Source organism: Plecotus auritus (assembly GCF_963455305.1).
Source record: "Plecotus auritus genome assembly, chromosome: 7".
In the NCBI taxonomy this organism is placed as follows: domain Eukaryota; kingdom Metazoa; phylum Chordata; class Mammalia; order Chiroptera; family Vespertilionidae; genus Plecotus; species Plecotus auritus.
In genome coordinates this window covers 33,155,994-33,183,521 of record NC_137774.1, presented here as the reverse complement: position 1 = coordinate 33,183,521, position 27,528 = coordinate 33,155,994, and the positions used below count along the sequence as shown (strand labels likewise).

The 27,528-nt window shown below is 51.8% G+C and overlaps 1 protein-coding gene across 1 annotated transcript in view; it reads right to left on the bottom strand.

The window, feature by feature from the left end:
* Positions 1 to 27,528, bottom strand: part of KSR1 (kinase suppressor of ras 1) — a 144,767-nt gene that overhangs the window by 35,017 nt on the left and 82,222 nt on the right. Inside the window, exons 2-3 of the mRNA XM_080680529.1 lie at positions 21,316 to 21,456; positions 834 to 981 (exon numbers count right to left, since the gene is read on the bottom strand). Coding sequence (XP_080536655.1) covers positions 834 to 981; positions 21,316 to 21,456 — 289 coding nt within the window. The remainder of the gene's footprint in view (positions 1 to 833; positions 982 to 21,315; positions 21,457 to 27,528) is intronic.

Here is a 27,528-nt window from a genome sequence, read left to right as displayed (position 1 = left end):
CTCCTCTGATAAAACAATCAAGCAGAATATAAATCTCAGTGCTTTCCTTAAGCCTCAGGCAGCCAGAAATAAGACAGGTGGCTCAGATAATTAAAAACGCAGCTAATTCCACTCACTAGGCTCATTTCAAAGCCTTATCTGTGTGGTTGGTAGTGGGAGCATTAAAAGTCAGGGTGTTTGAAGCTGTTCCCAAGGCAAGAATTAGAAAGCGAGCAACTGATTCCCCGGGAATGCATCTAATGCCGGGATTACACGCTTCGCCAGGGGCGGCCATGCACACACCCAGGGCTGAAACACTATAATTTCTCCAATCCTGCTTGGCTCGGGCTGAGCCCACCTCAGTGTGTGCCTTCTGAGCGCACAGCCCAGCCAGCCGATGAGGACTGGAGACCAGAGACGTGGGGAGAGGACTCGGGGCGCTGGGGTGGGGAGGGGGCTGGAATGCAGGAAGCTGCTGGAGGGGTCACAGAGCCTAACAAGTGTTCTCCGAGAGGGGAAATCATACAGGGCCCGCCCGGCAGGCCAGCCTAAGGTTTCGAACAAAGGCTAGAGCTTCCCGTGTTAGCACTGGCCAGGTCTGAGCCTCTGACTTGGGGAGAGCCTCTGTCTCAGGTCAGGTCCATCACACACTTTCTGAATGTCTACCCTGGCCTTTCCAAGCTGCCCCAGAACCCCTGGGCCACACCTGCTCCACCCATCATCCACTCAGCAAAGGCCATGGCCCCGGGGAACCAGGCTAGGCCTGGGGAGAAATGGCGGGTGTCTAAGCCAAGGTAGAGGGAGAGGGAGCCAATGGGGCTAGCCTTGGCGCTGGGGAGGCAGGCCCTACCTACCCAGGCCTGTCACCTTCCGCAGGCAGGTGAGGGCGTACTGCAGGCGGCCGCACTCCTCCGCACTGGCCCCACAGCGCCGCAGCGTCTCCTTCACCTTGGCCTCGTTCATGTCCAGCAGGGCATCCAGCGTGAGCTCTCCGAGGATCTCCTGAGGAAGCACAGAAGGGACAGGCAGAGAGCCAGTGAGCACTCCGGGGGTCCTGATGCCCTCTTCATTCTCCCCCTGGCCAGCTCCGGCCTCCCCGCTGAGTGGCAGGGGCCAGCTGCTGGTGGGCAGGCCTCCAACACGAGGCCACCACTTGTCTGAGGTCTCAGGCAGCCAGCCCTCACCCCAACCCCGCCCTCCCAGAGACAGCAGCTGAAGTGGAGAGGCCTCAGCTTCAGGGTGGGGGTGGGAGGGAAGGAAGGAAGGAAGGAAAAAATCTGAAAAGTTTTGATCAGGGCACATTGCCCCTCTTGTTTCTTTTAATTCCTCTGCCCAGAAAAATGATGAATCATGACAACTTTTTAGAATGACAGTACTTGAGATAAAAACTGCCCTTTACAATTCTGCTGCACTGTATCTGAATCAGACAAGATTTCAAATAAAACTGGCTTAGTAATAGGATTAAAAAGAATTAACCCTCGCCCTGGCCGGGTGGCTCCATTAATTGTAGCATCGTCCCATACACTAAAAGGCTGCAGGTTCAATCCTTGGTTGGGTGAGTACTGGAGGCAATCAATGTTTCTCTTTCACATCGATGTTGCTCTCGCTCTTGCTCTCACTCTCACTCTTGCTCTCACAAATAAGTAAAAACATATCCTCGGTTGAGGATTTTTAAAAAAAATTTAACCCTCAACAGGCATATCAGCCCTTACTACCTCCCTTTAATTAATTCTCAGTCAAAACCTTCCAAAGGTTAAGGTAGCAGAGAGGGAGTGAGAGACTTGAAGTGTGAGAAGGACACCATGTGGACTTGGAAGATGGAGGGACCACATGAGTAGGAATGTGGACGGCCTCTAGGGGAACATGTTCCCCAATGGCCAGCAAGGAAAGGGGCACCTCAGACCTCTCTATGGCCACCAGGAACTGGATTCTGCCAACCACCTGAATGCCCTTGGATGTGGCTTCTTCCCAAAGCTTCCAGGTAAGCGGCCAGCCTGGCTGACACCTGGGCTTCAGGGTGGTGAGATGCTAAGCAGGGAGCAAGCAGAGTCCACCTGGACTCCTCCATCCAGCCTCCCCCTGCAGAACTGTAAGCTAATCAACAGGGCTTGCAAGCCGCTGAGTTTGTGACGCAGCAGTAGAAAACTCCTACAAAGAGGGATGATCTGAATCGAGGCCTGACTTCAAAGCTGTGCTCTTTCCCCTCATCAAGGGGAAGAAACCCCTCTGGTTCTGATCACTTTGAGTCACATGTGACACCAAGCCTGGAGCAGACACGCAGAACAACGGCACAGGTCCCTGGCCTCAGTGGCTTGTGGGGTGACTGCCGTGAAAACACGGCCTTGCACTGCAATGCGACATGGCCGAGCACAGAGAGCTCAGAGCTGCGGGACCAGTGGTAAGATGTTTTGGGGTTTTTCTCTTCTTTGGCCCCTTTCTATATTTTCCAGATTTTCTATAACAGAGAACACCAGACATCCCACATCCAGTGATTCATATGAAGCTCGTAATCCATCCTTGAGAATCTAAGCTGGGTTTCATTGATTTTAGCAAGCTGTGTCTAATTTTACTTTAAAAGAGTAATGCTATTGTCTGTCTACCCCAAAGTGTCAAAACTGAACCTGATAAAGATACTGGCTGTGAGTCACTGGGGCAACAGTTTGGGGCTTTGTGGTGCCCTGGGCTTTGTATGTGGCCCCTGAAGTCTGGCCATGTCCCTCCCCTCCCGTCCCCACCTCTGTCTTGTCTGTATATTCTTCAGTCTCCAGGGCTGTGGACTAGAATCTCGTAGCTGTTTAGAATGGTGCACACCAACAATTAGAAATAAACACACAAGTGAAAAGCACCAAGACGCTCATCATGGGTTGGACAAACCCGTGGTTGTCAGACATCCTTCTGACGATAAAACCAGAGCATCACAAGACGATGACAAGAAGAGCACAGAGAAGGAGCTGATTAGATAACAGCCCAGGGCAGAAACTTCTGTTCATCGGTGTATTTTCCTTTACTGCCCGCAGTAACGCGCTTTAGCAAATGCAGTTGTGACATCTTTCCCTCATTTCACTATGAAAAGCAAGTGGGCAGTATTGTCAGGGGACAAACAAATGGTTGGTGACCTTTACACAAGCGCAGACACCACCCTCCACCTCTCCCGGAGCGTCCTGTCCTCCCTTGGTTGGTTCTCACGGAGGCTCCTGCATTTCCCAAGGCGGTGATGACTCAGCAGGTTCCCAAGAGGAGGTTCCTGTATCTGCCTGATTGTGTGTGTGTGGGGGGGGGAGGGGGGGGGCTGGGGTGGGGGGGAAGACAATGACATGGACACCAACAAGCCCAGAAACCCAAGCCCCAATCTAACTGAAATGCAAAGGATTGGTTTTCTTTCTTTATATTCCTCTTCCCCACCCACACCAAGTTTCAGTTTCTCCAACATAATAACTACATTTATTATTACACACTATTTGCCAGTACAATATGCCCAGTACTTCGTATACTATCTCCATTCAAAACAATTCAGCAAGGAAAGGTGTTAAGCCCATTTTACTGAGGCTCAGAGACCTCATGCAAGGCTACTCAATAAATGGCAGGGCCAGAACTGAAACCCAGGGATGCCATTCCCCAAACTCTTTGCATTATTCCAATCCGGGGTCCCACATAAACTGGAGCCGCCCCAGCCTCTTCCAGGACGGGCGTTGCTTCCTGGAGTGTGAACTCTGCATCAATGAAATGAGAGTACTTAGCACACCACTGTGGCCATGGTTTCTGACTGCTCCTTCCACTCTCGAATCCCTGGTCCCTCCTGGCAGGGCTGGATCGCTGAGCTGTGGAGAGGGACCCCCCTTCCTACCTGAAAGTGCAGTCAGTGAAGCTCTCCCCCCATCGGCGGATTACCTGGCAGGGAGGGTCTCAAACACACAGGCCTTGGGGCCAGGCCTTTGGAAGTGAGATCAGAGGAGATGAGGCCCCGGGATCTATTTTTTGATGGAGACACGCGTACTAGAAAGAAGCCTCTGGTCTCTACTGGACAATAAGAAATCCAGCAGCAGCAAGGGTGATGCTAATCAGAAACCTGCCCTCTGCCCTCACGCAGTGCTGGGGTAAGAGGGGAGACTAGGGGAGGGGCACCATATCGTCTGGTTTTAAAGAAATCTGAGTTTTTATTTTAAAATAAAAATTTTACATGGTGGCAACTAATGTAAATTTGTGCAACCAAACAATGGTTCCACGGAGCCCCCAGACTCCCGCATGGAGATCCTGCATGAAGAATCTGACGCCTTCCAAATGTCTGATCAGGGAACTTCGAAAGCTTGATTTCTGCCGGCAAATGGGGAGAACTGGTGGCCCAGGAGCAAGTGTCCTTGGCAACATACCACTGGGCAGCCAGGCCTTCTCGGTGAGGTACCCACCCTGGCACTGGCACCCCATCATAGAAACAAAGTGCCCAGCCTTCCAAAGCCTATGAGTGACTTTGGACCAGAGTTATTTCAATCAAGAGGGGAGAGCACAAGGCAGGGATGCTGGAACCAGGGGCCCCCAGCTAAACAACAGCCAGGCTGAGCCCCTGGCCGTGCAGGCCATCTCCCTCTACCCTGACTCAAGCAATGCCCCTCAGCAACTTGCCACCCCCAAACCTCACACACGGATGTGACTTGCCTATTTCAGACCAGAGTAATTCACATCCAAACTTTCTGGATAATTTCTCAGCCAGAAGCAAATTAGGGGATCAGTTTAACCACCTTCTAAAGGTTAACTCACAGGCCTGCCGACAACCTGGCAGGTAGAGCAGCTCTGAAACCCTCAGGTCTCAGAGGCCTCAAGAGAGCCGCACCCCTGCCTGAAGGCACATGGAACATGCCACCTGTCTCACGGCCAAGGGCCCTCCCCCCGAGTTCTGGGGAAGGGACAAAGGCCGAGAGGCGATGGTTCTGAGGAGCATCACTGCCCACCCCACCCCAACTTCCGTGTAAAGAAGAGAATATGAACTAGAAACCAAAAAGGGAGGGCCTGGCTGCCCAGCCCATTTCGGGAGTTACCCTCGCTCCTGGGAGCCTGGGTGAGCAGGGAGCACAGAAGCAGGCAGTGAGGACACGGGTCAGAGCAAGAGTTCGAGGACACTGGCTCCACCTCTGCCCATCCCCTCCAGACACAATGTATACACTCCAGTGGGTGGCATTCAGTTATTCTTTCTTATATGCATAATGATTAGAGAGCAGGGTCAGCTGGACACCGAGGTCCCGCCCGCCCAGCCCGTGATAAACTGCTGGCTCTGTTCTCTATAGAAGGTGGGGTGGGCTGGCCCAAACACGGCGGCCCCCTCCCCTCAGCAGTTGGCAGTGGCTGGAGTCAGGCCAGGCGGGTATCAAATGGTATCCCGAGACTTACCAGCAGCCACGGGGCTGCCTGGGGTCTATACTTAGAAACCTGTGCCGGCTTACACGGAGAGCCACCCACTCTCGCCATGCTCAGTCAGGTGGACAGTGGAAATGCCAGGGCGCTTCCAAGCCTGTGTATGGGCCACATGGGCGCTCAAGCCAACATCAGGCGGAGGCCGGCTTGAAGAAAGACCAAGAGGCAAACCCAAACTTTGTGCATCTGGTTAGCTTTCTAGTCCTAGAGCACAGGATGTGTTAGTCAAGTCAGGAACTGCCCCTATCAGTGCTGCTGGCAATCAAGGTCCATTTGCAGAACCTGGATTTCTGGGGAGGGGTGAAGGGAAGGGTGGGCGGAGGCACAGGAGGGGCTGGGAAGGTGAGAGCCTGGGTCAGGCAGCCGCCTGGGGTTTCCATGGAGATGAGCACACAGCCTGGGGATACTGGCTTTGCCTGTGGACAGGGTCTGTGCCCAGCCTCTTTACTATCCCACTGTCCCAGTCCTGGGAACAAGGCACAGCCCCTCCCGGGAGAAGTCAGCCGCTTCCTGGAGGCCTTCTCTCCACCACCTCCCAGTGGGCCAGCCCAGCAAAGGGAGGGTCAGGTTTGGTCCTTGGAACCCCCTTGACCCTGGGCAGTCCCTGCTCCTCTTGGGCTTTGACTTCAGCATTTACAGAACAAGTGGGTTTACCTAGATCAGATCTGGGGCTCTCAACCCTGGTGGCACCCTGGAGGTACCTGGGGAGGAGGGAGGGGCTTTAAAAAATCCTGGTGCCCAGGCCCCCACCTCAAACCCATCAAATCAGAATTTCTGGGGGTGGGGACCATGGGGGCAGACAGGCTGCTGGGTCTTGAGTCTGGCCAAATAACCCAGGGCAGAAAGGGTCTCAGAATGCCCAGTTCAGAAGGCGGGTCTGGCCAGGGCAGGGCTGCACTCTGGGGCTTGACCTCCTTCAACTCAACCCCAGCCTAGCCCAAGTGCACAGCTGTCCCAGGGGACGTCCTCTCCCATACAACAGGGCCTCCCTCCCTCCCACAAGGCAGGGTGGAGGCTCACCGAGTGGGGAGCCTCGCTGCAATCTTCAGGGAGTAGTTGTCTTTGGCCCATGCATTGGTATGTCTGGGCTTGAGAGCCTCAGAAAGATGGTGCGGTGGTGAGATGGGGTGTGGAGGGTGAGGTTAAAGGGGAGATGAGAAGGGGCCAATAAAGGGTGGATGATGAGCACTTATTATGCATTTCCTGGGTGCCAAACACTCTGCTAGACGAATGTAAGAGGTCACCACATGCAACCTTCATAACATCCTGAGACGGGTGATAAAGCTCAGAGAGGGAAGGTAACTTGCTCAAGGCCACACGCCCAATTGGTGAGGCTGAGGTATGGCCATTTCTGCCTTGTCCCAGCCAGCCGACCCTGCCTGCGCTGGTACCTACTTCTTTGCTCTATAAAGCGAGCTCTTTTTCCCAGAGCAGAGCCTACCTTGCACCACAGGTCACATCGGCTTTCTTGGCTCCACACCCTTCCCTACCCTCTCGCAGCTGGGGTGAGCTCCAGCTGTGGGGTTAAAAGCAGCTGTAGGCCTCTCAGGGGATCTAGTCCCCACATTTCTTCTCCATCCCTTGGCTGGCCTGCTGGGTGCCCCTTCAGCTCCCCTCCTGCTCCCTAGAGGAAATGGGTGCTTCCCACCTCTGCCTGAGACCAAACCTCTAGCATCTGGCAGCATCTGGCAGCATCTGCCATCACCACAGCCACCACCTCCACTCCAGGGGCCTGGCCCTACTCTCTGGTAGAGCCTGACTGTGGCTGCCTCCCAGGCCCCGTTCTTTCTCCTATAAACCCAAGGTACCTAGGACAGGAATTGGCAGGAATTGCTTGCTGAACAGGCAGAGAGTGAGTATTTTCAGCTCTGCGGGCCGTATGGTCTCTATCACAACTGCTCAGCTCTGCCAGGAGAGCACCAAACAGCCAGACAGTGTGTACACAGACTGGGCGTGGCTCCGTGCCAATACAGCTTCCGGTATGGACACTGAAACCCCAAGTTCATGTAATTGTCACATGTCACGAAATTCTTTGGTTCCTTAGCAGTTAAAAATGTGAAAACCATTCTTAGTTCACAAGGCTGTCCAAAAACCCAGTGGTGGGCTGGATTGGCCCAGGGGGCATAGCTTATAACCCCTATTTAGTGGGTCATTCATTCAGTCACTCAACAAACACACATCACCTGGTGGCCCTGGGCCCCACTGCTCCTTCCCTCCCAGTTCCCTGCTGTGCTGACAAGTCTTCACCCCGGTCAACCCCAACACACTCCCAGCAGAAGGGGACACAGGCAGAAGCTCCGCAGCAGGCCCACATCTGTCACCAAGGTGGCCTGCACTTTGTCGCCTTTCTCTATGGCATCAACACACATTTCCAAAATTGCTCCTCCTGGCTGCCGTGTGAAAATGGCCAGACACATCCAGCATTAGAGAAACACACACACACACACACACCAGTTTGGGGGCTGTGTGCTTCTCCCCAGGACATGCTCCTCCCAAAATGAAGAGAGGAGATAGGTGGGCTTCTACAGCGGGTTCTCTATACCCAGGATGTATGCTGATTGTCGGGGAGGAAAACCCCACTATTGTTCACCAGGCTCCACAGTTTAAAACTCGAGTCAAAACTGGGATACTCTAAAACAAACAAACAAAACAGATTGGGGTCAGGGTAGGACAGGGGGAGGGTTTACCAGCAGTCAAAGAGTAACACTAACCCTCGATGACGCTTGGCTTCTGGGGAACAGGCAAATGGGAAAGTCCCTCCTCCCTGCACAAGCAGGGTGGTATAGAGGGGCCTCAGCTGCGAGAGTGGAGTGGGGGGGGGCGGGGGGGCTGCAGAGCTTCCCCAGACCTGCAGCACCCCGCCCCCAACACCGTGTCCCTGGGTGACGTAGCAGTTGAGAGGAGGACGAGCATGGTGGTAATGGGACACAGGCCAGCCAGCGTTGGGTGAAAAGGAGGGCTCCTGAGGGAGGGAGAGGGGTGCTGTGCCATCCCAACAGGGACACTCCTGAGAGGGAAAGGGGGAGCCATGAGGAACTGCCTGGGACAGGAGCCCTAAACTGGGAGGCCCGATAATCCTCGGCTGAGGGTGCAGGGGATGGGATTTGGCTTGAAATGTGTGTCACTGTGAGGAAACTCAGCTCACCCGAGGGTAAAGGCACTGACAGAAATAAACAGGGGCCTTGGGTGTGGCCACTTTACAGCCATCTTTGTGGCTTGCTGGTCCCCCAATTCTCTCCTTTCCAATTATCCCCTATTCAAACACACCGTTAAAGAGAGGATTCCGAGACAAGCCGACTCTGTCTCCCTCCCCTGCCTCCTCCATACCCACAGAGCGAGACCTTGAGCTCAGCCAGTGAGGCCCACCCAGAGAATGTGAAGCCGAGCCAATGGGCCTCAGGAACAGCGGCTTCGCTTAGGGCCCTGGCACATGCCTGACCACAGCGTCGGGGTCTGGAGGGCTCCTCTTGGGGCCAGGAGCCCAATCACAGACCCATCCACCAGAGGGGCATGTCCCAGTGTTCAGCGTGTGGTCTGTCCTTTGGGCTGTCTGTCTGTCCAGGTGGGGGATTCATCGGGCCACAGGAAATGAGTCCAGAGCTGGAGACCTGAGACCCAGGCTGCTCCCACCTGAGGACAGGGACCTCATTATATCACTACTACCCAACCTAGGCAGGTCCCCCGGAAAAGGGAGTTCCTGGAGGTGGACAGCCCCTCTCCGTAGTTTTCCAGAAACTGTGACAATTCCTGCCTTGCAGCAGCAATGAGAGCCCCATGGAGCCCTGAGTGGGCCATCACCAGAGTCACTAGGGTCTAAGGGCATGAAAGGGGCCAATGGATATTCATGAGCTAACAGGGGAGAAACCCTTCCTCTGCCAAGGTCAAAGGCAGAGTTCGAAGGGACCTTAGAGACAGTCGAGTCCAATACTCACTTTCCAGAGGAGGACACCGAGGTTCAGAGTGGGAGGGGACCTGCCTGGTCACCCAGAACAATAGCGCCAGAACCAGGCCCTGCCAGTGACCAGCACCAGGATACATCCCACCCCTGGAGAGCTCACCGTTGTCTCCCATAGGGGGCATTCCTTATCCACATGTGAAGGTTTTATTCTGCCAGGTTTCCTGAGCTGCTCGAACAGGTGAGCCAAGGGGAAGACCTTCCTGAGGTCCGCCCTGAGAATCACCTCCAAAGGCGCTGGTCCCAGGGATGCCAAGCCACGTGGGCCCAGAGCCCTGTGGGATCCAGAAGTAATGGCGTTCTGGGCTCGTGGCCTCACCCAGAGCCTGGCACGTCCCTAACGTGTTGGTGACTCAAAAGGTGGTGGGCGGGCAGAAATCCTCATCTCCATGGCTTTGCCTACCCCTACCCATGCCCACGTGGGTGACAGCACACACTTTTCTTCTTTTTAAAAAGAAGAAGCAAACCCCGCATCACCAGCTACACCCAAACACCCAGGTTCCGAGACAAGGCCAAGGCCCACCCAGGGCTGTGGCACACTAATTCTTACTCTGCTTCTTGACACACTTCCTCTTTTCACAACCAGTCTAATCATAAAAATAACAACCACAGGTACTATTGCAACCCATGAAGTGGCCTGGGCACACGGCTTGGTAGCTAAGGAAAGTGAGAGCTGAGGAAAGTGAGGTTCAGAGAGACTAAGTTACTCACTTAAGGTACGGCCAGTGAGCGATGGTGCCTGGATTGGGCCCTGGTCCGTGTAACTCTGAAGTTAGCACTCACGCCTCTACACAGTTTGGCCTCCCTGGCCTGGTTGACCAGAAGCCCTGAGAGGCAGGGCTGGGCTTATCTGTACAACCTGTTTCTTAAGCTCCTGCAGAAGAAGTAGGCTGGAAACAAATGTATGCCCTCTTTAAACCAAAAGCAAGACCCATTCTGGGCCAAAAAATATTCACTAGAAGGATGGGGGAGATCTATTTCAGGAAGATTCTGTCAGTTCCTCAGCCGCTTGACCACAAGACAAGGGATGAAATAATGAAATGGAAGTCACATTCTACCCCAACATGCAGATTCCTCCAGGCGTGTTCTATTGTTAGCAAAGCAAAGACTCAGAGCGCAGACAAATACACCCGTCCCAGGCGCTCACAGGAAAGCTGCCTGATCCCAGGCCCCTGCGCCTACCTCGCAGCCCTCCTGCCCAGGCTGGTCCAGGCCTCGTGCTTCTCGTAGCACCACGGGCGGGGGGGCCCTGCCCCTCGAAGCCTTGGCCGTCACCCAGCTCCACAGGCAATGCATGGTGAGGGGCCGGAGCCCAGGGTCCCCGGCAGCCCTGGCCCCTTGTGCGGTGTCCCAGGGAAGGACGAGGCAGGGAGAGTTTTTGTTGTCATGACTGTAGTGAACAGTCACTGCAGCCAAAAATAGTCTGTGCCTGGGAGCTGGGGAGTCAGCACATACCTCCCAGAGCAGGTGCTGGTGCGAGACGCGCAGGCTCCAGCGGGCCTCCCTGCAGGGGGCCAGGGACCCAGGCGCCCAGGTTACCAGGCCACAAACAGAGAGGGTTTTCCCTGCCCCGCTGCCCCCTCCAAAAAGCCTGACCTGAGTCAACAAGAAGCAGGATGATCATCTCCCTCCTCCCAGTGAATCATCTGGGGAACCCCCACCCCCACATGAACTGTAACTGCCCCCATTCCCCTGCAGCTCTCACACGTTTGGGACTGGGTGGTTTGGACACCCACAGGAAGAGCCGTACAAACTACTGGCTATCAAAGCTCATGAATTGTACACACACAAAACAGTGAATTTTACTATATGTAAATGAAAGAGCAATGTACAAGGTTCAGGAGCTAACAGTGGCCAAAGGGGTTGTGGGGGGATTTTTTTTTTAACTTTTCTGTATTTTCAAATTCTCCTACAATGAACATTTGTAATTAGATTTACAAAATGTTACCTGAAAATAAAATTTTAAAAAAGGAAAGATGCTCAGGCACCACAGAGGGAATGTGCAATGTGGTCCTATGAGAACTTAAAGTGTGTGTGTGTGTGTGTGTGTGTGTGTGTGTGTGTGTGTGTGTGTGTTTGTGTGTGTGTGTTCATGACCCCAACTTTGTAGCCAGACTTCCTGGATAGGAATCCTGGCTCTACCACTTACTGTCTAGAGGACCTTGGTCACTTATTTTCTCTCTCTTTTGTACAGGGAAAAAAGCATTGCCCCCTGCTATGAACTAAACAAACGTTTGTGTGTCTCCAAAATTCACATGCTGAAACCTAATCCCAAATGTGATGGTATCTGAAGACGGGCCCCCAGGAGGTGGTGAGGTCATGAGGGTGCAGCCCTAGTGAATGGGATTAGTGCTCTGGGGAGAAGACTCCGAGAGCTGCCTGGCCCCTTCCACCACGTGAAAACACAGCAGGAAGATGGCCATCTCTGCACCAGGAAGTAGGTCATCACCAGACACCAACTCTGCTGGCACCTTGATCTTGAACTTCTCAGCCTTCAGAACTGTGAGAAATACATTTCTGTTGTTTATAAGCCATCCAGTCAGTGGTATTTTTGTTATAGCAGCCTGAGGGACTTTCCCCTCTGGAAATGGGGCAAAATGTCACCCTTGAAACCCCTAGGGGAGAGCCAGGTGACCCATTCCCATGGAGAGCCTTGGGGAGGGTTGAGGTGGGTGCTGCACTGCCAACTGTTATTGCTATCAGAGAGAGAGAGAGAGAGAGAGAGAGAGAGAGCGAGTATTTGTGCATGCTTCTTCTATCAGCAGGGCTAGGGTTATGGAGAGCTTCTCTAGAACTATAGCTGAAAAATAACAGGGAAGGCTCTGAATGGCTTTGCTTTGGTCATGTGCTCATATCAGAACCAATCCTAGGGCTAGGAAGATGGAGAACTCCACTTGGCCCAACCTTTGGAGCACGGTAGAGGGTCTGAACATCAGGGCCAACTGCGCTCAGGAAATGGGTTGCAGTCAGAGGAAGAAGGTGCCAACTGAGAGGGTATAGAAGTTTCCAGGCAGAGGGAAAAGAACATACATAGGCCCTGGGTTATGACAGGAAACAATTTTACATGTCCTCACGTGAGGGGAAGAGAGAGGAGGGTAGGAAACAACATGCAAGGAGGCAGATGCCAAATATGTCAGGGTTTTGAAGGTAATCAGGGTGTGTGTGTGTGTGTGTGTGTGTGTGTGTGTAATTTTATGCTGAGTGCAACAAGACACTCAGAAAACAAGATGATGATTGGATTTGGCTCATGAAAAATGAATAAAGGGGAGGGCAAAAGTCAATACACAGAGTGGTGTAGGTGCTATTGCATAAGTCCATGCAGTAGCTAGGGTTAGGAGAGTGGCAGTCGTAAAAAAAAGAGGCAAAGACTTGGGATATACACTTAGTGGCCAGATTATTATGATCTCTGAACGCATAATAATCTGGCCACTCAGTGTGTATATATATATTAGAGGCCCAGTGCATGAATTCGTGCGTGGGTGGGGTCTGGCCAGCCTGGCCAGGGGGAGGGGACATGGGCGGCTGGCTGGCCTGCCTGCTGGTTAAACTCCTGGTTGAGGGGACAATTTGCATATTAGCCTTTTATTATATAGGATATCCACTGAGTGGCCAGATTATTATGCATTCAGAGATCATAATAATCTGGCCACTCAGTGTATATTTGGAAATAGAGCTCATGGGATTTGCCAGTCAATTGAATGTGGGGGTTGAGGAAACGGAAGGATTAAAAAATGACTCCTCAGTTTCTCGCTAGAGCAACTGACAGATGAGTCAACAGGCTCAGTCAGAGAGGCAAGGGACTTGTCCACGATCACATCACTGGCAAGTGGCAAAGGTGAGATTTTGTCTGCCTCCCAACACCAGGTTCTGGGCTAACTCCAGGGGTCAAGCTCTTAAGCTGTCTTGTTTTCCAATCTCGCTGCCTGCCCAAAGGTACACAGCTGGAAGTAAGGGCCAGTGAAATGTACATGATGATTTTTTTTAAATAAAAGAAGGGTAATGAGAAAGGAGACTTTTGCTTTATAATAATTAAAACTGTGGTGTTGACACACATATTTCCCAATATCTAGCTGTTCTAGAGCAATCTCGCCTTTGAGGCAGGCATTCCCTGGAGGAGGAGGGACAGACACGAGCTGACAGCCCAGGAGCTAGGTGGTCCCAGAGGAGGTTCAGGTGCACACCAAGCCAAAACCATCTCACAGCAGGGCTACAACACACAGTCTTGCTCAATCCAACCCACCCCATCACCAACAGAAGCCAGAGGCAGCTCAGGAACCCTAGGCCTCAGCAGGTCATCAGCAGCCAAAGACCTCCCCGAGAGGCCCTTGCAATTCAGCCTCTGCAATCCCAGATGAGAGCTCCTGGGACCACGTGGGCCCAAGACACCAAACTCTGGATAAACTCAGTCATTCAACAAGAACACCTACTCTATAAGTGCCAGCCTGTATAGGGCAAAGTTCGTGATTTTTCAGATTTCTAGACACCAGGGGCACCCCTACTCTCAAAGCTTAAAACAGACACTTTGGCTCAGGATCAGAAAATGAGATCACTTCATTAATTGGAAAGAGTGACGTATGCAAGTTCCGTAGGGACAGGAACTCAGGTGCAGTGCCTAGAATAGTACCTGGCACACAATAGGCGGTAAATACACTTAGTGAGTGCATGACCGGGCCAATAGGGAAAAACAGGACAGGCCCTCAGCTCTGTACCTACCCACATCTCATCCTTTCCTCCCTCCGGGCCAGTCAGTCTGCTTCGCATTGTGGTTGTCTGCAGATGTGTGTGTCCCACTACCCTATAAGCTCCCCAGGGCAGACTGTAATTTGTTCATAATTAATCCCCTGTGATAATGAATCGGGGTATAAGACAAGTTTTCAATCGGTATAGAATAGATTTGAAGGAAGGAGGGGAGGAAACAAAGGACAGAGGGAGAAAGAGAAAGAAAGAATGGGGGGGTAGGAAGGAAGGGAGAATGAGGAGGGGAAGGGGAGATTGAGAGAAAGCTCAATTCAATTATACAACTGTACATGGTAGCCCCAGGCTGAGCTATTCTGGGTAAGATGTCAGATGACAAAATCATGTAGGAAGGTAAGCCTGGCTTTGGAGTCACAAGGATGTGAGTTTGAACCTCACCCCAGCTATCAGCTAGCTGTGTGATGCCAATAGGTCACTCAACCTCTCTGAGCATCCGTTTGCTGAGCCATAAAATGAGGATCATAGTATCTTCCCACCCCACCCCAGGTATAAGGATTATACAGGATGGTATACACCACCTTGCAGTTTGCCCCCTTCCTTCCATATCCCAACCTCAGCTCTTCTCCTGGCTGGTGGTGTTACAGCAGCATGCCAGTCCCCTGCCCAGGCCTCCTCTCCCTTCCTACGTGGGGAGAGCTCTGTGGCCCATGCCCATTGAGCTGGTACTGAGATCTCAATTCCTTGGTACCAAGTTAGCCCCCAAGTGCAGACCCCAGGGGCGCGTGCCACATTCTGAGGAGGCTCCCAGATGCCAAAGAGCAAGGCTGCCACAAGTTCGGCCTCTGGCTCCCAAAGGGAGAGGGTGGGACGAGAGGAAGAGGGTGGGGAGGAGAGGCTAGGAGTGAGGCAGCAGGGTTCATGGTGATTAAAGCTGCACCTAGGAGCCAAATTCCAGTTCATTTTTCTGGTTTAATCTTACACAGCCTCCTGCTTCTTACAGCCTACATTGGGGGGTGGGGGGCAGAGCAATGACCCCTCCCAGACAATGGGAAACCAAGACGGTGACAGAGGTCCGGGAGAACTTCTCCCCATCCCCAAGAGAAGCCTGATTTAAACATGGGAATCAAGGATACGAAAAAGGAGAAAAGAGAAACCTGCCCAGTCAGGGCCACAACGAAAATGCCCTTACCAGACCCACTTCCATCTTCTGTTCTAGAAAACACGGCCAGTGTGAGCTGACTCGGGGCCCGCAGCTGGGCTCTGACCGGACTCCCGCCGAGGCAGCACCCACCTCCCACCTTCGCCTGCCAGAACTGATCCCAGCCAGCGCCTGCCACTTCCTTTAACAACTTCTAACGGGGAAATTGCTAAAGAAACAAGTGGCCCCGCGCCAGCAGGCTCTGAAATCATTTCCCCAGCTGCAGCCAGAACACGAAGCTGTGAGTTTGAGTTTTTAACCTGTGGAAGGAGGAGGTGGTGGTGGAAACAGTCCATGTGTGACTGGATGTCTAGGGAGGGAGGAGCCCTACCTTCCACCCCTCCATGCGAGCGATCCTCATCTCTGCACCCCCACATGGCGAATCCAGCCTTCTCACTCCTGGGAGTTTGATTTTCCTTAAAACAACCCTACCATTCTGTCTCTCTCACATTCACACACTTCAGTGATAGCCCAGGTAAGACCCCAACCCCTGCACTTTCCACGAACCCACCTGTGACCTCACCAGCCTCCTCGCAGACCAGGCCTTTTCAAACCCTTCCTGTGAGGTCGGCACCAGCTCTCAGACCGCAGGATCTTTGCAGGTAGTGTTCCCTCTGTCTGGCGTGCTCTTCCCTCCCGGCCTGGCTAGCTCCTGGTCCTTCTCTGACCTTCCCAGGCCGAGTTCGCCGCCACATCCCACAGACCCCAGGCCAGTTTCGGTCAGGGCACTCGGTGCCAGCTCTGAGTACGTGAGCTCCCAGGACCAGGGAGAGTGTCTTTTGCACAGGGCCCCACCAGGGCAGGCTTCAGGCCTGCACTGCCCAATACTGCAACAGCCATATGGCTATTTAAATTAAAATTCATTAGGATAAACTTAAATTTCAGTTTTTCAGTCACACTATGCAAATTTCAAGTGCTCCATGGCCACAGATGGCCGGGGGCTCCCACGTTGGACAGAACAGTATGGAACGTTTCTGTCACCACAGAAAGTTCTATTGGACAGTGTCACTTGACCAAGGTCTGATAGCTGGGTACACACATAAAGGCACCTCCCAAGTCATATGTCTCCAGCATCCAGAAGAGGGAACGAAGCAGGAATCAAAGGCCATGCATGCCACCGACGTTGGATCTGCAGAGGGCTGAGATATGACTAGGGGAGGGGAAGAATCAAGAGTGTAGACAGAGCCCCTATATCCACCCAGAAACTGGGAAACAACCACTGTCCCACAGCCACGTCCATGTCCGTCCCCTCTCTTCATCCAGCAGAAAGGCATTATTTCCTGGAAACTTTGTGACCACAAACCAATGACCACAATCTAAAGCCAAAAGCTGAAATAATATTTAGATAACCCTAGAGAAATGGACCCAAGGAGGGCAATGTTAAAAAGGAAGAAGGAGATTATACACACACATCTGGCTACACACATGTATGATGTGTATATTTGCCAGAGAGAAAGCAGGGCCCCAGTCAGGAAGCCACGAAGGGTCGAGATCACAGAGAACTCATCAAAGAGGTCGAGGGGACAAATCCCACCACACAAAGACCAGCCCCGGAGGCCACTGGGGAGCAACCCTGGGGTAAATCACTGAGTACTGACCACACCAGTTCTGAGGCGCTTCAGCACCAGAACTCTGCAAAAGAAAACGGTCAGACTTCATGGATTTGGATACCTTCCCCTCCCAAAACAAACAAAAAAAGGACAGAGAGGTAAGAAACCCTGTTTTGTTTTTTAAATAAATATATTTGTATTGATTTCAGAGAGGAAGGGAGAGGGGGAGAGAGAGAGACAGAAACATCAATGATGAGAGAGAATCACTGATCAGCTGCCTCCTGCACGCCCCACACTGGGGATCAAGCCTACAACCCAGGCATGTGCCCTGACCAGGAATGGAACCGTGACCTCCTGGTTCAGAGGTCGACACTCAACCACTGAGCCACGCCGGCTGGGCAAGAGACCCTGTTTTAAAGTCTGACATCTCCAACCTCCATTCCATGGCAACTTTCCGTAACTCCTTCCCCAGCAAACACTTGCCAAGGGCTCCCCCACGGCCAGGGGCTGTGCTGCTGGGCACACAGCCTCTCCTGGGCACAGGCCAGAGCCGTCTATGTGTGCCTATGTGTGCGCAGGGGGGCGCTCCTCAAACACAGTCATCCCTGAGATAGCTTGGAGAAATCTCTTACTAGTCTACTGTGAAGAATGACATGGATTTACATGGACTAAAAGAAAGATGAGATTAAGACTAAAAACTGCACAAGGATATATATTCTGTGATCCCATTTTAGCAACTCTAACAAAAAAGGGAAACAAATATTTACATACCTTATTTATATATAAATAGAAACCATGTGGTGCCCTAGATTGGAAAAACTGGTGAAATCCAAATAGATTTTAGAGTTTAGTAAATAGTAATGTATCAATGTTGTTTTCTTAGATTTGACAAGTATACAGTGGTAGTGTATGATGTTGATGACGGGAAAGTGGGTGAAGAGTTTATATGGGAACTGTACTCTGCAGCCTTCCTATAAACCTAGAACTTTCCCAAAACAAAACGGTTAAGAAAATAAACAATGGTTTAGACTTCTGCTCAGAAGTCCAAGGATTCTAGCTCTGAGGTCAACTTTGGAAAGGTCTGGGTTTTCATGCTGTTTGGAACGTTGGTTTCTGAAATCTACACCTATCTTTGATGGGTGGAATCAATTTTTACTGACAGCACACAGGCTCCATCAGGGCCTAGGGTGGGTGGGTGGGGTGGGGTGAGTGTCAGTCAGAGTCCACTGTCTGCATTAAAAAAATAGAACCACACCTGGGGCCGGCCTTGAGGCCTGTGCCCGGGGAGCCCTTGAACCCTGGGCCCCAGTGCTGTGCTCCCAGACAGGTGCAAGGAGAAGCATGTGCAGGGAGCAGAACCCAGCAAAGGCAGCCCTGCCCCCTCCCTCCTAGCAGGGGCTGAGATGACTAAAGGAAACAGCCCTTCTCCCATCCTTGAGAATAGTCTGGCCCGGGGCCCAAGACCCATGTGAGATTTGAGGGGAAGATGCAGAGCATCTTTTAGAAAAGGGTCTGGAGAGATTGTTTGGGGAAGATGGTATGACACCCAGGCAATGACTCTTGTGGTTCCTAAAGCCCAGGCAGAAGCTGCTGGCTGCCCCCCAGGCACCTGGGCCCACCCTCCTCCTGCTCGCCACACCCTCCCATTGGTGAGGATGCCCTCGTGTGGCCTTTGGAACACAAAGGGGGTGGGAGGCAGGCACTTAGCCTAGCTCCAGTCGATGTACCTCTACGTACGGAAGGGAAAAAACAAGAGCTCTGCTTGAAACATGTTCGTTTCAGAGCCGCCTCATGATCTCCAAGTCACTGGAGAGGTCACTGGGAAGCTGCAGATGACCCCTAACTCCCCCACAACCCTCAGAGCTCTCTGCGCAGACTCTGCCCCAGTCCTCCACGCTGAGGAACATGCTGGCTCCCAAACCACATGCGGCTTTGGGGCTCTCCTGCCTGCCTGACCCCTGCATATAAAGGAGCTTGCCCCTCACTTACCACCCAGCTCTGATGCATCACTCATGACCTGGTGATTCACCTGATTCAGTATCTGCTATGCCTCTGGGACTGACTGGAGGACTCCTGTCCCGGCTGCCACCACAGGGCTCTCTAGGGGCCAAACAGCCCCTGCAGCTGGCCTCCCGTTCTGGTGCTGGCTTCTGCCCTGGGCACAACTGAGTCTCCTGCACACTTTGGATCTCTGGAGATCCAAGGGAACCCCTTCAAGGAGCTAAGTCACCTGCCAAAGATGTCTTACTTAGGCCCAAGAAGGGAAGTTAGAAGACACAGGTTGGAGTCTAGCAGGCCTGGGTCTGAACTGTCCCTGCTATGAGCTCTGGGACTCTCAAAGAGCCTGTGGCCTCTCTAAACCCAGTGGTCCTCGTCTGTCAAGCAGGGAGGATGTTGATGAGATGCTGGGCAAGTCACTGCCCTTGAGGGCCCCGGTGTCCTCAACTGTGAGTTGTGAGAAGAACTGCTTTCCGTCTCTGAGATGTGAGGAGGGGAGGGGTGAATGCTGAGGCTGGGCTGGGGCTAAAGCAGGGGTGGGCAAACTTTTTGACTCGAGGGCCACAATGGGTTCTTAAACTGGACCGGAGGGCCGGAACAAAAGCATGGATGGAGTGTTTGTGTGAACTAATATAAATTCAAAGTAAAGGAGCGGAGGGGAGAGCAAGAGAACCCTCTGCTCTTTTAGCTCCACGGGCCGGATAGAACAGCCGAACGAGACTCCATGGTTTTTAAGTCTGTGATCATGGATGAACCAGTACATGTTCAGAGCTCCTTCCTTTATGGCAGAAAACTGTCAGGAGGTCAGTGGGCGAGGAGACGGATGGAGAGACATAGCTCAATATGCATACTTAACAATGCTCAAGGAAACTTCATCTCACAGAGCCGTTTCCCTCAACCTTCACACTGGCCACCTCCTGTCTGCCAACTTCTTAAAGGCTGGCATATACCACAAATATGAGGGCCACTGGGGCCAGGCCAGGAGCTGTAAGGTGCTGAGAGCTCCCCTGTGGGCCCCTCATGAACCCCCCTCTCCCACCAGTGACAGGAACCTTTTATGCTGGTGTCACTTTCTGTCCAGGAATCTCTCCTAGAGAAAAATGCCTAAATATATAAATAGCTTTATAAATAATATTAACCACTGTGTTACAGATAATAACCAACGACTGGAATTAACCTCTCTCTGGTAAACTACATCACATATATTCAATCAAACATTATGCAGCCGCTTAAGGAAAGGGGGGCTTACTGGTAAGTATGAGAATATGGGGAAAACTTGATTAGCATATCAAATGATAAGAGCAAAAATCTAAAAATGCTTATTCAGGATGGTTTAAACCAGTGCTGCCCAAGAGAAATATAATGTAAGCCACATCCTTAAATTTTCATTTTTGAGCAGAAGCATTTTAAAAAGTAAAAGTTCATTTTAACACAATTTTCTTTAACTTAATACATTCAAAATAGTGTCACCAACATGTACTAAATATAAAAAGTTATTAAGTAGTTTACTTTCTTTTTTTTGTACCAAGTCTTCAGAATGCAGCTCAACTCAGCACATCTGGGAATTCATATCTTTGAAATTATAGCACATCTCAGTGTGGACTTGCTAGGTGCCAAGCAATAACAGCCACACTGCCTGGTGACTACCTCATCAGACTGCACAGGTCTAACACATCAGAATATGTGAAAAGACTTAAGTAATAACAATAAAAAAAGGCTAGAAAGAAATGTAAAAATCTTAATGATCACAGACTTTCTCTGAGTGGTGGAAATATGGAAGTGATTTTTCCTCCCTCTTCCTGTGTTTTTAAAGTGTCTACATACAATGAATTCGTGTTACTTTAGCACAATAGCAAGAGTCCATCTTTACTTTTCGAAGAAAGGGATTTAAGACCTGAATGGGTGCATTGCACCTGCCAAGCACCGATTTATTTATGCCCACGAGAGCTGTCCTGTACCCGACACCTCGCAAAGGGACACTCTTCATGAATGCTAGCTGGTTAGTTGGTTAGTTGGCGGGAGGGTAGGTTGGTTGGATGGATGGGAAGAGGGAACACAGTGAGGGAAACAGTATATTATAGCAGTTACAGGAAAAAATTCAACTCAGACCCTTGTTTCCAAAGCCCAAATCTATCACTTACGAGCTGCATGGTTTTAAACAAGTCATTGAACCCTTCTGTGCTTGAATTTCTTCAGGGATGAAGTGGCAATGGTGATAGTAGTTCTTTCACAGGGCTCGTGAGAACTAAGTGAGTTTATCTCTACAAAGTGTTTGAACACAGTGTCTGTCTCACCGCCAATGTTTCCAGAAATGTTGGCTGCTGTCCTTATGGTGAACCAATAAATGACCGGTGTGGTCAGGCTGTCTGACTTAAAGAAGCAGTGGCACCCAGGACACAGGCTAGAGCCACATTTACCCCGGGTCCCTCCTGAGAGGAGACAGCATTGCCCCTCAGTCCTGGGGTTTTGTGTGTGGTCCCTTTGCTTGACTCACTCCATACCCCAGCCCCAGCCCCAAGTCCCCATGGCCCGCATACCTGCACCACCTCTGGCCTCACATTGAAGGTGTACAGCCAGTCACTGAAGCGAGGGTAGCTGTTGAGCTCTGAGGTCCTCTCACCAGGAGCCACACTCAGCTTGCACTGCCGTTGCTTGCAAATATACCGGACCAGCTTTGCCTGCGGAGAGCCCAGAAAAGAAAAGGTGGTTCACTGAGGGCACGTGCTCGTGGCCGCCCCGAGCACACATGCTGTAGGGGAGCTCTGGCAAACAGGAGCCTGCTGGATTCCCCTTTGCTGCCATGCGATGTACTGAAGCAGAAAGCGGGGGAGGGAAGACAGAGGTAGGGTCTGGGAGAGCCAGCAGGAAACCTGGAAAACCACCCATAACCCTCTACCCGACCCAAGGGTAGCTGACATGCCTCAGGCTCGGGACATGATCCTCAGTGAAGAATGGGCAAGACTGGTCAGAACAGAGACCGGGGTTAAAACATAAGAGGACTTCCTGCTTGAGTGAGGGAGGTCAGGTTGGGGGGGCGGGGAGGGTTAGTAACTGATGATATGGACGATGTGGGGTTTGAGGATCATGAGTAACCTCCCACTTAGGATGCGTCCAGCCTAGAATCAGACTGCCTGGGCTGGGTTCTGGGGGCTCAGGCACACCCTAGCCCTGTGACCTTACACAAGTTACTTAACACCCCACCCCCAGAAAGGCCTCAGTTTCCTCCTCCAGAAAACAGGGATAATAATAGAACCTCCCCGATAAAACAGATAAAACACTCGTGTGTGCCTGGCCCACGGCAGCATTAGTAAGGGTCAATGACTCGCATCCCACAATAGGCTTTCAGGACCCACACGCTGAATTGTATGCTTAAAACTTCAAATATAAAAAGCTTAAGTAAGGTCAACCTTGGACAAATACTGGGCGCCACCTGGGTGGCCCGAAGTGTACTGAGGAATGCAGAGGGGGCAAGATATGCAGGGAGGGCACAGCCCAGGGCCAATTAAAAAGAAGGGGGGATGGACTCCAGTAGATGGAAATGAACGCACCGGCTTGGCTGAGATCAAGTGACACCTGGACCCAGTGAGAACTGCCAAGATGTTGAGCAGACTCCACTGGCCTCATATTGGTGACTTTCGGCTTCCCCAAGCGGCAAGCACCACCTTCAAAGTCTTGTACAGAAGCCCTGCCCTTGGAGCCACTACCCAATCCTCCTACCCCTCAAAGGGTTGTGTCGTGAATGCACTCTTTTATCTTCCATCTGTATGTATGTATCTCCGTACGTTTCTCTAAATAGCACAGTCACAATACTAACAAGTAATTAATGATCTTTGTAATTTAAATGTCAAATATCTAGGAAGGCTCCCCATTTCCAAAGAGGAGTTCTTGACCATTTTTGCACCAGGGACCCCTTTGGCAGTGTGGAGAGGTCCGTATCTCTAAGAACAATGCTTTTTAAGTGCGTAGAACAAAACACTTAGGATCATAAAGGAAATCAATTACATGTAAATACATGTCTCAAAACATTACTTAAGGTAGCGATAGGGCACTAGAAGCTTCCTTATTAAAGCGGTGGGTCTCCCGGTTATCATAACTTTGAAGTTGTACTATTCCAGGCGGCTCCACAACTGTAACGTGATATGGAAACACTGTGATTTCTACTGGTGACCGAGTCACACAGATTTGCTAAGACAACTGGGCCTTGTTGCCTCCATCCAAATGGAACAGCACACTGAATTTTAAGTAAGGTTAATGAAAATGAAGGTAGTAACGTTCCACTCCAAATTCATGAACCCCCAGAATTCTCCCCACAGACTCCAGGGAAAGAACCCTTGTGGCTGGAGGCATGTGAGGTGTGAAAAGAGACCCATCATAACAACAAAACCATTACTTCTGCAGCAGCCTTTCTGAAATCTCCCCCAGAAACCTGTTTGGTCCCAAGCTCACAATCTGCTAGACTCAGGGGCACTGGCCCACTCGCATGGCCCTGACCTCTGCTAAGTCCTGCTACCTTCAGAGGGCTCAGTGGCAAGTGAGGATACTTGCTAGAGAGGGAACACTGCGTCGGAACAAAAATAATTCCACTCAACTGCACAGTTTCTATGAGTGAAACCTAGACAGAGGCAAACCCACGGCTGCTCTCCGTACCCAGAGCAGACATTACTAATCAGACATTCTCCGCAGAGGCTGGCAACTCCCAGGTTGCCACACAAGAAGTCTATGCCGTGTCCTATTATGGGTCCTAAGCCCCTGGAACATCTTCAGAGCATGGAGCTCAGAAGTGTGAAGACACAAATGCCTCCTGCATCCTAAAGAACTATGTAGAGGTGCTCATGCCACATACCCAGACTCACCCCACTCTGGTCCATCCCTCCCCCAGTGTGACCAGAGGCCCCAACCTTCTTTTCTAGGCTCATCTCCACTCCACCCCTGGCCCACCCAGCCCTCCAGGCACACACTCACCTAGAAAATATTATTTCCTATACTTTCCTACCCTCTGGGCCTCTGCTCAAGCTGTCTGCTCTGGCCAGAAGTCCCTCCCTCCTCCAGCCACAGTGTCCTTGGCCTGGGCAAGACTTCCCCGGGCCTGATTAGAGTTCCTGTCTCCCCTTCCAAGTGGGCGGGCTGCGTCTCTATGGCCGCCCCTATCACAGCCGGTCCAGAATAGAGCTTCTGAACAGACATGAGCTCCCAGGGCAGCGGACATAGAACAGGCTTTAGCGTTTAACAGAATCCGAGTTCAAATCTAGGTTCTGCCATTTACCAGTTGTGTGACCTCATTAATGTTTCTGAGCTTGGTTCTCTCACCTGCACAACAGGAATGATAATATCCAGCTCATTCGTGGTCCACTGGGAGGACTGAACTATAGTATGGGAACCCCCCAATGACTAGGCTAGTCACCCTATTATTATACATCAGGGCAGGGACGGTGTCTACCTCTCTGTGACTGTCCCCACATGCCTATTACTGCACGTGGCACACAACATGTGCTCAAAAACGTAAGGAAGGAAGGAGCCAAGGGAACACGTTAAAATGTTTTTCACAGCCAGGCCTTCCCTCCACTCCAAACTGCTCTCAAACCACAGCTTCAAAGAGCTGACTCAAGACAGGGCAATAAATCAAATAAATCAAATTCTTTTCCACATTAACCAAGAGGCTGGGCTGCTGGCACAAGCCGCAGCAGCAGTGAAGGCCATCACCACTGGCATGCGAGTTTCCAGGGCCATGACCCTGGGAGCTGATTAATAACATCCATTCTGCACTAGACTTGGGCCATCACAGGTCAACATCAAGATCAGCCAATCTGGCCCCAGCAGTGAGCCAGCGTTAGGGGCTCTCTCTAGTTCAGCCCCCTCCGGCGTGTCCAGCCCTTTTCAGCCACCAGGCCCTCTGCCAAAAGGTTCTCTAGGCTCAGCTTAGATATCCATTCCTCCAGGAAGCCTTTCCTAAGCCTTCCAGTCCTGCTCCTTAGCCCTGCCTGCTCCTCCATCAGATCACAAATTGAAGTTCTTACATGTTACTTGTCTGCTTCCTTCTTTCAACTGGAAACTCCATGAGGCCAGATGCCTGGTCTGTGATTTTTGATTTTTGTTGTTGTTTTTTTAAGTTATTTTTTAAAGTACATTTTTATTGATTTCAGAGACGGAGGGAGAGGGAGAGAGAGAGAGAAACATCAATGATGAGAGAGAATCATTGATTGGCTGCCTTCTGCACACTCCTTACTGGGGATCGAGGCCACAACCTGGGCATGTGCCCTTGACTGGAATCGAACCTGGGACCCCTCAGTCCGCAGGCCAACGCTCTATCCACTGAGCTAAACCAGATAGCGCTTGCTCAGCACCAGATCCCCAGGAACCAGCACAGCACCTGGCCCATGGTTGGCTATTGTAAAACCTTTGATGAATAAATAAATGAACACATGATACATTTTTATAGCCCCAGCAGGCACATAATATCTGCCAAAATGACAATGGAAAACAAATGCTAATAGGGCAAGTGAGGACTGAGAGTCTCAAACACCAGGGCAAGTTCCCCAGAAGAGGAGTGCGCAGTTGCTTAGTTTAGGGGCCGTGAGCGATCCCTGCTGGACAGCCCAAAGCAGGCCTGTGGGTGGGACTGTGCAGAACTCACTGCACCCAGTGAACAACCCATAAGCCGGGCGGGCACAGTCTGATGACCCATGGCCAGCAGGCCTGGTGTCCTGTTGGCTGCCACCTCCCAGAGCTCCTAGAGAAGAAATGACACCTGCAGATCTGGGTTCTGCAGAAGGAGCAAAGCTGAAGCTGTTCTCATCCACAACCGGTAGGGGTGCCGGGGCGCAGCAGCTCACATCTGAGCAAAATAAGGCTGCTCTCACTTTTGGGAAAGTTGGTCAGTCACAGAAGCATCCAGGGGCTACTTTCCCAGAGAAACTACGGTGGAGCCTGCCAGCCCAGCCCAGGGGCCTGCAAGGGGACCTTTCATGAGGAGAGTCATTTTCTCTAAACCACAAAACCGCCAGATACAAAGTTTCCGAAATAGAAAAGCACCTGGGGTTTCAGCGATGGGACCCGATGGGACCCGCAGCACGAGGGAGAGAGTCATTTGCACTCTGGCCGAAGGGGAGGAGCCTGGGTTAGAACTGAAGTCTCACCCCACCCCTGCCCTGACACTCAGCCTGGTTTACAGAAAGAGCAGAGGGGCATCAAATCAGCCCACAAACAAGTGAGGGGTATTACTCATACACAGCACACAGCAAGTGCTCACTAAGTGTCCTAGGCTAAATGATCTAGCCTCTGGTCCCAGCTCTGACATTTAGATCAAGGATCTTGGGGGAAATCCCTCTTAGCTCAGCTTCAATCTCACCACCTATAAAAAGAGTATCATGTTATGGAAGTTGGGGCCAAAGTAACTAATATAAAAGTGCTTGGAACAAGAAAAAAAATACATTCAGGTCCGACTACGTTACTACTGGTTATGCCAACAAGTCCAAGAGGAAGCACAGATCTGTGAAAAATTGGCTCTCGAGACAGACAAACCTGGCCTCAAAACCCCTCACCACCACACTCCCCAGCAGGACACAACCTCGGCCTCAATTTCCCCACCTGTAAAATGGGGTTGATCTGATTCAAAGGGCTATTGTGAAGATTTACAGACGATAATATGGATGTAAGATGTTCACCCATTCAGTGGTAGCTGCAGACACACCAAGCTAAGTCTTCAGGTTCTCTTATAACCTCCCTGGGCAACAGGGAAGATGTGGGTGGGATCACATCCATTTTAGACATAGAGCTAAAGACCCCGGAGGCTGGGTTGGCCTTTAGGACAACGCTGGTAGAACTCACAGGTTAAGTAAAATTTATTTTAAAGGCATGAGGGCCAAGGCCCAGCTCACCAGTTGACTCCGGGGAACCTGAGACGTCCCTCGCCTCAAAGTGCTCACACCTCCACACCAGCACCAGAGGCCATGGCCGGAGTGGAGCTGCATGGACTCCAGGAAGGCCACCTGCCCAGACGAGCACTTTGCCCCTAATCTGGCATCCTGATCAACCTCAAATGCAATCTGCCGCCTCTAGCTACTCCAGCGTGACTCCCAAACAGGCCTCCCAAACGCAGGCTGCCGTGAGCATCACTTCCGTGGAGGTGAGGCCTGTCGGACATCCTGAAGAGCAGACACCTGTCAGATTTCCTGAAGCACATGCCACAGGAAAGAAACTTCCGCTGGAACAGGAAGCAGCTCCCAGAACTGCAAGGAACGCAGAAACACGCGAGGCCTCACACGTCTGCTCTGCTCAAAGCTGCCAAGCGCAGGGACCGCGGCCTCTCCTGGGGAGACTTTTGCCTCGTTACTCTTCCTGTACGTGGAGCCTAAACCCGCCTCCCTGTAGCTGGCACCTGCAGATCCCAGGTTCACCCTTCAGAGCATATCAGGGCTGTCATAGGGACCCACGAGCCAGGCCGATCAGGGATACAGGGCTCCTCTGCAGCCACCGAACAGAAATCCCTAGGAGACAGCCGGTGTGCTGCAGTGGTAACTGCCCTGCCCCCAAAACGCTGGCTGAAATGGTCGTCTTGGCAGAAACCTCTCGCAGGCTTCCGAGGGCGGCTGGACAGCAGCCAGCCATTGTGCCGGACTGGCCAGGCGGTGCAGTGGTAATAACCAGACAAACATTCCACCTGGTGCACAGGTGTGCCCGCGCCTCCTGTTTACCATCAGCAACTGTTCTGACTGGTCGGGGGCCAGGCCTACGGTGAGTTAACTATTCCACCA